The following is a 13,259-nucleotide window of genomic DNA, read 5'->3' as shown; positions in this document are numbered from 1 at the left end:
TGTGTGTTTACACTGACTGTTCTGCATAGCAACAGACAACCTTAAAGTCACTGATGGCCATCACGTCCACCCCAAAGGACAAACAAACACACATCTTCACATTGCTTTTTCAGAATTTCTTCAGACCACCAAGTCTCGGGTCTTTCATGCTGAATTACTTCGTTTCTTTCACCTTCAGCGTGTTATTCTCTTGAGTGTTGTGCAATATTGGTTGATGGGATGATGCTGTTGTGTTTCCCCTAGAAGACTGTCTTCAGTGTCAGTGCTCAGTCAATTACGTTTTTGTGACAAGACTACCCCGATAGCCACGAGGCAATAAACGCGACAGTAAGGCACTATATAAGACTATATTAATTAAATAGAAATGATTTAAATAATAGAAGCCATTTAAGGTATAAAAAGTATAATACAGAATAAAAATAGTAACAGTATTGTTCCAAACAGTAAGTGCACATGACATTACAATAGTGCAGTTATATTGTTATGAAATAGCCTGCATAGGTTGATGACATTTTACAATTTGCATGTAGGCCCATTTTGTACATAATGGCACATTATGAATGTGCAGCATACAACGTCAAAGTACTGTGAGCAGCAGAAATACATCCACATATTTTATTTTATTTAAGTATATATATATATATAGTCTAAATTGGTTACTCGCTGCTCCTCACATTGTATTGCAACTATTGTTCTTAGTGAATCAACTTTATTCTTATTTCCATTAAAAAAAAAAAGATAATTTAGATTCTATCCAGCACTTTCACCACAATTCCTGATATTGAGATTGTTTAACGGAAATAATTGTTAAGGGGAAAAAAAAGGACTGAAACAGACGTGAAATACTTTTCTTAACGTGATTTGTCATTTTTAGAGTAGACGTTTAACGTTAAATTGTATTTGAAAGCGAGGAAATGCGTCGAAAGTGCGTTACTCGTTGTTAAAATAGATAAACATTCAGCAAGCAGCAGTGGAGCTGCAGCTGCCCATGCTGTGTCTGTCTCACTCTTATGCACAGACTATGGTCTGCTTGTACCTTTTCGGCAAATGAATGAACTTAAACGGATGATAAAGTAAAAGCCACACTTGGTTTCTCGGTCTACATTTGTCGCCGTGCTGTCTTTTGCTCAATAGGTTAGCTAAGTTAGGCTAACGAAGCTAGCTAGCATGCTACAGTGACTTTTCCTCCACACGAAGAAGAGGAGGCAGGACATGGCTTCATCTTCTGCAGCTGAAAAAGGTTTGAAATGCATGCGTTTACCTGTTGCTACAGTTCAGCTGGACACTAGTTTACACAACTCTTAAGGCTGCTCAAAGCCTCTGCTGCTAGCTAATAATTAGCCATATTTCCACCAGGGACAACAACTTAGTCACTCTTCAGTCATAAGACTGGTTCAATGGATAGGACACACCCGTGTTTAGGTGGGATAAACTAGAATACTATAAGTTTCATAGTCCATTGTAACGCTAGAGAATATAATGGTAGGAAAATGCATCCCCAATCCCTTCATGAAAAGATGGTGTTTTATTTTGTAGAGATGTTTTGCTATGTCTTTCCTGTCCATTATAACTATACCCACTTAAAAATCACACTAATGCTGCCTTAAACACAACCCAGTAATATCCACACTATCTGTACATTTGTATCTGTACAAAGTATATTTTAACAGATATATTGGTAAGAACAGTTAAATAATAATTGTTCTTACTTTATAGCAACATGGCGTGAAGGTGACACTTGTCTGGCTCCTGACCCGAGAGATGGCTCCCTGCGAGAAGCCACCATTAAGAGACTGACCTCCACCTCTCGTGATAGTGAAACCACAGCTTGGCTGGTGTTCACTGACCATAGTAAAGATGCAGAAGAGGAGGAAGCTGTACCCGTCTCGAAACTCATGAGACCAGGCTCCAATCACTTCACCCAGGAGAAACCTTTGTTTCCCAGCAGCGTCACAGACCCCAGGCTATGTGTCCCCTTAGAGTTAAGTGATGTTGATGGGGACAGAGTCCCCTACACCATCAACAGATACCTGAGGGAATACCAGAGAGAAGGTATCCGGTTCATTTACAACAACTACATCTGTTCCAGAGGTTGTATCCTGGGGGACGACATGGGCCTGGGAAAAACTGTCCAGGTACAAAGTGCATTAGCTGCACGTCTATGTTCAGAATTGTTTAAATCACGTCTGCATGCTTTTCTCACATGCCTGTCTCTCCACCTCTATGATTTTGTCTCAGGTCATTGGTTTCCTTGCTGCTGTATTGCACAAAACAGGCACATGGGAGGACATCGAGAACAACAGGCCTCAGTTTCTGTGGAGTCAGATGTCCTCCAAGCAAAGTAAACCCCAAAAAGTGGGTATTGAAATAAGCTAGTTACAAATGGACAGTTTGTGAATCATAAAAAATAAGATATAAGTGTTGATTTTTCATCCTTTACAATTTGGGTATTTCCATGATCTGGTCTAGGTGTTCCTCATTGTGGCCCCGCTGTCGGTGCTTTATAACTGGAAAGATGAGCTGGACACATGGGGCCACTTCCAGTGTGTGGTGGTCCACGGGCTGAAGAAAGAGGAGGAGCTGGCTCGCATCAAGAAGGGGCGCATCGAGATCGCTCTCACTACCTATGAAACTCTGCGCCTTTGTCTGGATCAGTTTAATAAGTAGGAACCATGCTCGACACACACACACTCACACATACGCATCAAACACAATAAATTACATGTTTTTTCTTTGCCCTCTCTTTTGCAGCATAGACTGGTCTGCTGTGGTTGTGGATGAGGCCCACAAGATAAAAAATCCAAACTCTCAGATCACTCAGGCCATGAAGGATCTGAAATGTAAGGTCAGAGAGCTTTTTGTTCGTTTCGTTTAACTCGACTCTGTGTAAAGTCTTCTCTCAGGCGGTCCTCGTCTCTGCTTCATTGGCAGTTGATTGAATTGTATCACAACCACGATGAGCTGCTAAAACATAGTTAGCTTAGCTTAGCATGGGCCATGCTTTTGATGCTAGCTTTGCATTTCTATTTTCACCAGGTCAGAGTTGGTCTCACTGGTACCATCTTACAGAACAACCTTGAGGAGCTGTGGTGTGTCATGGACTGGTAGGTTAAGAGACTTTAATGTTTCCACACATTTGTCGTTTGCGTAGTAAATGAAAGCACATTTCAGTCATTTTGTTCCCTGTTGAGGAAGTGATGTGATTGCTGAAAATAGCTTTTTTTTTAGCTTTTAAATACTTTTTCTTTCTATTTAGGGCCTTACCTGGTTGTCTTGGCAGCTTAGGAAATTTCAAGAACACGTTCTCAGATCCGATCGAGCAAGGGCAGAGGCACAGTGCAACCAAGCGTGCCCTAGCTACAGGGAGGAAGACTGTCAGGGCCCTGGTGAAGAAGATTTCCTGCTGTTTCCTCAGAAGGACTAAAGCTCTCATCAGGGAACAGCTGCCAAAGAAGGATGACCGGGTAAGATGAAACAAATTCACCAGCTACACGACAACAATCCATCATCACAAATATCCAGATGAATTTCTATGAAGTCTGAAAGCAGCACTCAAAGGAAACTCTGTGATGTTGTGTTTTCTCCCAGGTGGTGTATTGCTCTCTGACAGACTTCCAGCAGACTGTGTATCAGACGGTGCTGGACACTGAAGATGTGACATTAATGCTGAGCTCTTCAGAGAAGTGTGACTGTCCAAGCGGACGCACCCGACGAAGCTGCTGCTACAAAGTCAGTGCACCTCTTTCACCGTCGCGTGAATTTGTAATGAGTATACACTACCGTTCAAAAGTTTGGGGTCACCCAGACAATTTCGTGTAAATTTTCAGTTTCTTCGCAATTTCTCGCATGGAATAGCTTCATTTCTAAGAACAAGAATAGACTGGCGAGTTTCACATGAAAGTTCTCTTTTTCTGGCCATGTTGAGAGTATAATCGAACCCACAAATGTGATGCTCCAGATACTCCTATGTAGATATTTCATTAAAAACCAGACGTTTCCACCTAGAATAGTCATTAACCACATTAACAATGTATAGAGTGTATTTCTGATTAATTTAATGTTATCTTCATTGAAAGAAACAGTGCTTTTCTTTGAGAAATAAAGACATTTCTAAGTGACCCCAAACTTTTGAACGGTAGTGTAAGGGTCGAGTTGTTTTCCAAATAAATGAGTGAAATCCATCACATAATTGACCCATATGATCCCTAAATCAGACCAAATATGCTCTGTGTGATTCAGGTGAACTGGCCCTTTAGTATCTAAGCGGCACTGCAGTACTGCAATTCAAAACGTAACATTTACCTGTTACCATCGTCCAACTGACCCCTTTAACTTGGCATTTGAATAAAAAAACTTTCATATGGTTAAAATAATTAAAGATTAAGCCCTTAAATAATATCGGTTTCTTTTATGGCAGAGAAACGCGGACGGTGCACAAATGAAGGGGCTGTACTTCAGTTACTTGGCCATATTGAGGAAGGTTGCCAACCATGTAGCCTTGCTTCAGTCCACTGCAGGCTCCAGCAAGAAACAGGTACCCCCTATAACCGATCTACTACACTGGTTCATTCGAGATATCTCCTGGACAGACTGAGGTCACACCTGCTAGTGCTGCAGTTGGTTCACTGTAACAACTCTTTTGTGTCTCCCAGGAGAAGTACGTCGGTGCCATCTGTGCGAAGGTATTCCAGAAGTTTCCAGACTTTGTGCAGAGATGCAAAGACGAAGCATTCGAAGCGTTGTCGGACCCGATGTACAGTGGAAAGATGAAGGTACAGTTCGGGAACAAAGGCTCCGTCACCTGCTCGTCATTGGCCGTTTCAGAGGGGTTGAACAAATCTGTGTTCCTTTACAGGTTTTGCAGAAGCTGCTGAAACATTACCTGCAAAGGAGAGATAAAGTGCTTCTTTTTTCTCTCTCAACCAAGGTGAGAGCTGTGTTTATTGAAATCAGAATGGTTGTGTGTTTCACTGCAACGGTCTAACGTTATTTTGTCTCGCCGCGAATCGTTGGTCTGTACTGAGCTTTACACCCGGTCTCATCCACTCAGTCTTTCGACACAACAACAGGCTTGAACACACACCCTCAATTACCACTGCTGTTAGAGCAGGATGCACAGTGTTCTTCTGAAACACAGATTAATAAGCCTTTGGGTTCATAAGTAAGGGCTGTTAGAGTTTTAAAGACAATTAGACTCTGCGGAGTCTAATGGTTGCTGTCACCAGAGACAGTATGATAACATTTCTGGCTGCTATGAGGTCATATTTTCGTGGCTTAAGTTTTGCGTTTTTTGGTAATCACAGAGTCCATACAATGTTGACCCGTATAATTTATCTATAAATACCTAGGCCTGTGGATTTTCTGTTTAGTGTTACATTTGTTAGTCTAGCGTTTACAATCCCTTTCAACCTCGACGATGAGTGAATTCACATGATGCGTGTAGAGCTGTCAGTGTTTTACACGGTCGGTTCGTGCGCTTTGAACCCTCCTTAATTGTTTGTTGTGTTTTGGACCTGTCAGCTGTTGGACCTGCTGGAGAGCTACTGCATGGCAGAGGGGCTGGACTACAGCCGGCTGGACGGAGCCACCAAAGCCAAAGAGAGACTCCAGATTGTCAAAAACTTCAACAGCTCCTCTCACATCAACCTCTGCCTGGTTTCCACCATGTTAGTCAAACAATAACAATCACATGAGTAGTATTCTCACAGATTTCACATGTATTCATTACCAGTAGTGGTGCCTATTTTAAACCTTGAATCTGCAGATAACGGGCTCTTTGTTCCATCAGGGCGGGGGGTCTTGGTCTTAACTTCGTTGGAGCCAATGTGGTTGTGCTCTTCGACCCCACATGGAACCCAGCCAATGACCTCCAAGCTATTGACAGGTAGGTTATTGGCCATGTCTTCACTTTACAAAGTATTTTATTCTGTTGCTGCTTCTCTCAACTGGCTTAAAAAAAAAAAAGCGTACCTAGTCATATTCACATGCAAGCATATAGGTTTTTAACTATGTGTATGCATGATGCCTGTGTGTTGATATGTTTGTGTGTGTGTGTGTCTTCAGGGCATATCGTATTGGCCAGTGCAGGGACGTGACCGTTCTCCGGCTGATCTCATTGGGGACTGTGGAGGAGGTTATCTACCTCAGACAAGTTTACAAACAGGTACCAGGTCATTATAGGCGCACACACACAAATCAGATAATATGGGGAAGAATACTGAATTGCTTCCAGTGCTTTTGTAATATGAGCTCAGTGCTCTGTGTCAGTATCTCTGTCAGTAATGTACTTTTTCTGCGCCCCCCCCCCTTTCCCGTCCTCCAGCAATTGCAATGCTCAGTTGTGGGCAAGGAGAGTTCGCGGCGGTACTTTGAGGCAGTGCAGGGGGATGGAGTCCACAAGGGGGAGCTGTTTGGGATCAACAACCTCTTCAGGCTGCAGACCAAAGGGACATGCCTCACCCGCAAGATACTAGAGGTTAGATAGCCTGCACGCCTTTTAGCGTTTGCTTGTGTGCTTGATGATGTGTTCTACTGTGGCCTACTGTCTGAACTCACCTCCTCCAGCTGATTCATGTCCCCAGTCACAAGGCAAAGTCTCACAAAACAGTCAAGAAATGACTCCTATGTGGTCATGTGGCAGTAGTAATGTGTAGTGTCGTAATGGACACCTTTAACTCTTAAGTATTTTTGTTCTGATATAGGATTAGAGAGGCATGTTGCACTTACTGTTGTTTTTGAGTATCAGAACGTCTAAAAATATCATGTGCTGGTAATAAAACTATAACTAGTAAAAATGAAAACTAAAAGATACAGTCTTTTGTTGATGATTGTAACATAATTCAATTGATTTTATTGTACAATGATATGTTTTGATAAATGCGTGTCTCACTTTCAGCGAGAAGGACGAGTGGAGGCCGGTGTGATGACCAGCAGCACACACACAGGCGAAGAGAAGGAGGAGGAGACGAAGGCAGTTAGCGTGAGTAGCTCTGCTGTTCTCAGAGACCCAGAACATAAGGGCACTCATCTTCCCATCGCTCACTCCGTCGTCTCCCCCTGGGCGACCCACTCCTCCTCCTCCCATTCCCATGTGAACGAGTAGATACCTCAAACGGGGACCTTCCTGTCCGTCAGTCAACCAACTCACGCGATCTCATTTCAAACTTTTTCCGCCTCAGCTCAAACGCTTTTCTTTATTGCTTCCTCCATTCTTCTTTGTCTTGTCATTTTCTGGTTTGTTCCAAAACGTCCCATTTATGAGGAAAAATGCTTCTACTATGACAGAATTGTCAAAATGAGATGAATTATGTCACTTACAGGAAGAACATGGAGAAAGTGAGAATCTGGCCCAAATCTTTCTCGTCAGTATCTCATACTCGCGCTGCTGGAGGCTTTTAAAGGTGGCTGTAAAAAGTTTGTAGTTTCCTTACAGCAGTTGTAGTCAGCTTGAGTTCAGGCAGTTACAATAGATTCATATGGGGCTTTTATTTTATAGTAGGAAAAAGTTTTTAAAAAAAACGTAAAATCTCTAAAAAAAACACTCATGTTTTTGTCTTTATGTCATGGTATCACCACCCTCAGACTTTAAAGCTCCCTTTAAGACTTAAAGGGAGCTTTAAAGTCTACTACTTAAAGTTTAAGTAGTAGTATATGCCTAAAGTGAGTGTTTGCAGCATATTGATTATAGTATTTTTGGAAATTGCTATGGAGGTTTTGAATGCTTTTTTGCCATTAATACATGAAACAATTGGTGTCTATTGAAACTGGCTGAATTGAAGCTGACCACTGCTCCTAGTTTTCCTGTCAGTGTGAAAACTACAGATGGCAGCTCTGGGCGTTAGTATTTAATACTCTTCCACAACAACAAAAACACAATGCAATAGATTTGAGTATCGTTTTGAGGCCTAACATTTTTACACTCAATTCTTTGTATTTTAGCAGAACTGACGGATGCGGTTCTCTCTCTGCCTGCTTCTCTCTCTGATGCTGTGTGAAACAGCTGTGTGTAATTACTGCTCTGTCCTAATGGAAGGAGCAGACCACACTGACGCCAATCTTCTGCTTTTCAGCTATTTATTTACACAGTGATGCCCCTTATCATCCCGTTCCCAGCTCGCTCCTTTTTTTTTTACAGGGCTGCTGCTCCACTGAGGCCTTTCAGATTCTTTCAAAAATACAGAATACACTGGGGTGCCTTAACACGCACAGGGAAAGGCCAGAGGCGTGTAAGCACCAACGCGCACACTAGTGCAGCACAACTGGGGAAGAGTCATCTAGTTGGCAAATTTTGTGAAATTAGAATCACAGTTGGTGGTCGTTCCCATAAAGGCCCATTCATATAACTCCAGGAAATGTCATGATGTTTTATTCTTGTTACTCCGTGATGGGGGGGGGGGGGGACATGTCATGTTGATTTTTATTATGATTTATTGTTGCGAACATCTGTTTTGTACTACACAATATAATCCCACATGGGCCGGTCCACTGAAAGACGGCACAAACAAGGGAATGTGTAGCCCATTTGTGCTGTTGTTTAGCAAAATCATTCCCATAGCCTACAGTTAATTCAAATTAATTCAAATTAATTCCTTGTTCTCTCGCAATACATGCCTTGTCCCGCTTTCTATGCAATCTCTCGCTACTTTTCTTTAGCTGCTTGTTTTATCCTTTTATTTAAGGAACCCGGAGACTCTCCGCCTACAAACGGCCCGGTACCGGATAAAGAACCAGCCAAGGAGAAAAGAGGTGCATCGAAGGTCCCCAGAGGGGTGTTGGACTTCAGCAGTGGAAGTGAAGAGGATGAGGATGAGCAGGGTCTTAAGAGGAAGGCGTCAAGCCCCAGTGCAGTGGATGGCAACATGGGTGGGAGTGCTGCCGCTGGTCCTGGTCGAATGAGTCTCCTCCAGCACGGTTTCTCCAGGCTCCTCGAAAGGGTCCAAGAGAAACCAGAGTTAGCAGAAGGGGACAGTAGTCCGGGTGTCGATGAAAGCCCCTCCGAGGAAGATGCTGAGGATCAGAAGATGGAGAGTACCTCCTCTGGCATCTGCAAGAACTCCAGTACTAGAAATGGCGCAATCTGTCTCCCGAAATTGGGACCGAAAACGTGGGACTTCTCTAGCGGTTCAGACAGAGAAGACAGGGAGGATGGAGATAGAGGGAGACAAGAGAGGTTTCCACTGTTAAAACAAAGTGATGATGCTGTAAGAAAGAGACTGGGCCTGAAAGGGTGGACAAATCAGAAAACTACACTGAATGAGGAAAGCGATGAAAATTCCTCACCGGACAAAAGGAAACCTAACAAGCTCAAAACTCCAGTTCCAAAAGCGCGCCGCTTTGAGGGCTACTCGGATGAATCTGAGGACTTGGACATAGAGGCAAAAACGTGGCCCAAGAGGGACCCTTTAAATTCACATGGTAGAGGGGGTCACCGTGGGAGAGAGAGGCAAAGTGCGAGTGTTAGGGGCAAGGCCAGATCCAAATACACAGAAGACATAGACACATTCACGTCTTCGGAAGATGAACACACTCCTGTTAAGAAAGGGAGATCTACAGGATGTCACTTCACATCTCCACAGACAGAAAGATCCAGAGATGAGTCGGCAAAAGATGAGCGAAGAGCCGCAATGACCAAGAGAGAAGCAGGGATGCCCAAAGCTGTTTTATTTACAAATCTAAAAAGTCAGACGTCCCCTGCGTCCAAAGGAAAGGATGGAACTATCGACACTGTGCTAGGTGAGAAACCTATTTTTTATATGCCAATACATTGTATCATGAATTTTAACATTAATGATGTCTATTTCGGTTTAAAGGGGGTGTACACGAGGTGGCGTACACCCACTCTAACCAGCGCGTGGTGGGCGGCAGCAAAGCAGAGGAGAGGATCAGCAGAGCAGCTGTACGAGACGTGTTTGAGCGCAAGATGTACTCTCAGCTCCCGGCCAATCGCCTTCTAGGCACCCAAGAGGTACAAACCGCCGTAACATCGGTCTGGTTCAGTGGTTCCTCAAATATACGATATTGCTGTTGTATCTCGCCATCTCAAATTAGATTAGGTAAATCGAATTACATTTGAAGAGCTTAACAGGAATATGTGTTTTTGGAAACCATGACAGGATTACTCATCTAATATTCCACAGACTTCTCCGTAAACTGCGACATTTAGGCCTGTTTTCTACCAAAGCATGTCTGGCAACTGCGTATTGGCATGCAGAATAAGGCTTGCCAACGCTGTATCAGACACACATGTGAGTGAGGGTGGATGTAAACACATACCGCAGCAGTGCAGGTTATCTATATTCAAAGCGTGTTAACATCCACTATCATGTCAACATGAGCCTGCCACGTCTCAGCCAACAGCACTGACGAGTGGGGAGTGACAGAGAGGTGTTTGGTTTTTAAAGTGTAATCATGTGGCATGATAAAAAAAACCCTCTTGTTTGATCGTACCAGAGCTTGTCGGCGAGCTCACCAGACAGTCAGCCTTGTCCCCCCCCCTCCTGTCAGACCGCAGAAGCCCAGTGTGGACCATCCAGTCACCTTCATCGGCAAGAGTGTGCACCACACCAGACACACCACCTTCATCATCGGAGAGACTCCCCAGGCCATACGCAGGTACTCAACGAGTGTCCGAGGAGGTGAGGTGAAGAGGAAAGAACAGAGGCAATGAGGAGGCTGAGAGAGGGGGGGGGGGGGGGAAGTCATGGGTAGACTTGAAGGAAAAGTGACTTAAGATAAGGGGGGCATGCATGCTTTTAATGAAAATAAATCAGGCAAGTGGATGAAAGGAGGAAAAGGGGTGTAAAGAGTGAGGTCGGAAGAGAGGAATTCCTGGCAGTGTAGGGAAATAGGCCAAAAGTGACCACAGATATGGTGTTGAGCGCCCCCACCTGGGCCTCAGGAATTGTATGTATGTGTGTGTGTTGAGCCAGAGACCACCCCTGAGCTTTCCCTCCTCCCCACCTATTCCCCAGCATCATGCCAAAGATTACCCAGTTATGTTCAGGCCCAACAGTGCAAGAGTGTTTCCCCTCCACAACCACAGCCCTCCCGGGACTAACCAAAAATGAACGCCCGAGGACTTTCCAAACACACACCGATGTACACACACGTCCTAACAAGCATTTACGCACACGGTACTCAAATACACACCTCTGTCCTGCCGCACCGCCCTACCTTCCCATCCCAAACACACCTTTATGGCTCCAACCTCACTTCCCAGGAAGACTGGAGAAGACTGTATCTTTACCCAGAGGCTCACCAGGGAGTGAAAATACACACTAGTCATATTATATCCCCTCAATTAACCTCGATTTTGTGTTTTACTGCCGTTTTCTTTTTATTTATTGTTTTTCCAGTGAAAGCCACAACTGATAGTAACACCACCACAATGCTGCTGTACCACCGGTGGCTTTGAAGTAGTTCTGTCCCCAAGTCTGGTTAGACCAAAGTTATAATGAAGTTTTCATCCTAGGCCAGGCCTGACGGACCTGCAACATATCTGATTAACAGTATAGGCTTTGTGTTTTTTCTTTAAAAGACGTTGTGATTCAATGTATCTTACTTTATTCTCACATGTGCCAGGTTAAGGCCTCGTGCTAACTGTGCGTGTGTCAACATAGTGTTCAATTCACAGGATCTAAGCAGGTGATATTAACACGTTTTTTTGTGCGTGGATGTCTTTTCACACTCATTTCCGTCTCTGTGTCCTCTGTGTGCTCGTGTGTACTGCAGGCAGCAGCTGGAGGAAATGGCAGAGAAATTGAAATTCCCCTCAGTTCATCAGTTTGCAGTGGAAATACTGAGAGGAAACTCAACCCGGAGACTGGCCTGTCTACGAGAGTTTTACACTTCACTGAACCTCCCTGACTTGGCCAACACCGTCGCAAACAACTTCCCACAACCTGATTCAGCACAGACCTCCTCTTCAACTGTTACCTCCTCAACATCCTTCAAAGAGACCGCAAAACCTCACACACATACCCGAACCTCACAAAGGGATGTTCCAAAAGCCAAGAGAAAGCCTGAACACACTGAGAAGAATCCTGAACCTAAAACTAAGCCTGAAGCCTCACACAATGTTCCTGTGCCACAGAAAAAGTCTAGACACTCACAAAATGATGTTCCCGAACCCCAGACAAAGCAGAGAAACCCACAAAACGATGTTTTATCACCCGAGAAAAGGCGAAATGTCCCAGTAAAGAATGTGCTAGAACCTTTAAGTGATGTTCCGAGCCTTGAGTCAGAGGAGCAGGAGGAGACGGCCTGCAGTGCCAGAGGACATAAGAGGACAAAGAGGGGTAGTGTGTCTAGTTCTGGAGTCTTCAGAGCTGGTGGTGGTCTTGGCTTGGATCAGGCCAGCAGCAGTGGTCTGGGGTCTGGGGAGGCTACGGCTTTCCATAACTGCACAGACAGACGTATCCCTTCTTCTCCGGACCTCAGCCATGGCAGGTCCACCACGTTATCCAAACCCACAGCACGGGGAAGGGAGAAAGAGCAAAAAATGTCCTGCAGGACCAGTGAACCTTCTCAGGGCCAGAGAGAGAATTCTCTGACTTCTCCTCCTGAACAGGCCAAGTCCACCTCCGGTCGTCGCTCCCTCCTCACAGATCTGATAGGAGACACCTCGATCCTCGACGATCTGTTAAAACCCAAACCCAGGGGTGCACGACGGCGGGGCACCCCGAAAACACCCCCCGCTCCCTCCTCCGTGTCAGTAAGCACGTGTCTCGCCGCACCTCCTCTGTCCAGAATCACTCTCAATACGGACTCTGGTTCAGCAGGCCTCATAGACTCTCCAAACAAACCACCGGTACACCAGGTGGTACCAAAGGGCAGTCGCAAAGACTTCTGGGACATCCTGAATGAGGGGAATGAGGAGAGCATCAACAGGTTAACGGACCCGGCGGAAGTGCAGAGGGTTTGCATCAACACTAACTTTGCAGCTCGAGGTAGGTCTGCAGAAGACGAGAGCAAGAGTCTCTGGAAGACGAATGAGAAGTTCCTGTGGAAGAAATAATACAGGAGAGACTATTAGAGTGTTGAAAGTTTTCACCTCTGTACTTTTTACTTTTTCAGTTCTAAAGGAGATGTATAAAATATTCAGAATGGATATTTAAAGCAGGTTTTTATGCTTTGAATTTTCTTAACATATATTCTTATTTTTAAATGTCATATTGTTTTTAGAATGTCTTTTTATTTACTGTAATAATTAGAGAATATTCAGTGTTCATTGTATTAGTGAGTAACTAGCATAATGCTGA

At 44.3% G+C, this 13,259-nt stretch overlaps 1 protein-coding gene across 1 annotated transcript; it reads left to right on the top strand.

Moving 5' to 3' along the window:
* Positions 1 to 1,120: 1,120 nt before the first annotated feature.
* ercc6l2 (excision repair cross-complementation group 6-like 2) lies at positions 1,121 to 13,232 on the top strand. The gene is given in 21 exon segments (XM_079160912.1): positions 1,121 to 1,240; positions 1,717 to 2,135; positions 2,239 to 2,355; positions 2,470 to 2,663; positions 2,752 to 2,845; positions 3,037 to 3,104; positions 3,257 to 3,464; positions 3,589 to 3,729; positions 4,418 to 4,534; positions 4,653 to 4,772; positions 4,856 to 4,927; positions 5,521 to 5,666; positions 5,789 to 5,884; positions 6,064 to 6,163; positions 6,323 to 6,475; positions 6,896 to 6,979; positions 8,679 to 9,732; positions 9,810 to 9,964; positions 10,450 to 10,496; positions 10,498 to 10,611; positions 11,731 to 13,232. Coding segments are annotated over 21 exon segments (4,812 nt in total). The 5' UTR covers positions 1,121 to 1,212; the 3' UTR covers positions 13,016 to 13,232.
* The last annotated feature ends 27 nt before the right edge of the window (positions 13,233 to 13,259 follow it).

Source organism: Pholis gunnellus, assembly GCF_910591455.1.
Source record: "Pholis gunnellus genome assembly, chromosome: 6".
Lineage (NCBI taxonomy): Eukaryota > Metazoa > Chordata > Actinopteri > Perciformes > Pholidae > Pholis > Pholis gunnellus.
This window is presented reverse-complemented; position numbering and strand designations above follow the sequence as displayed.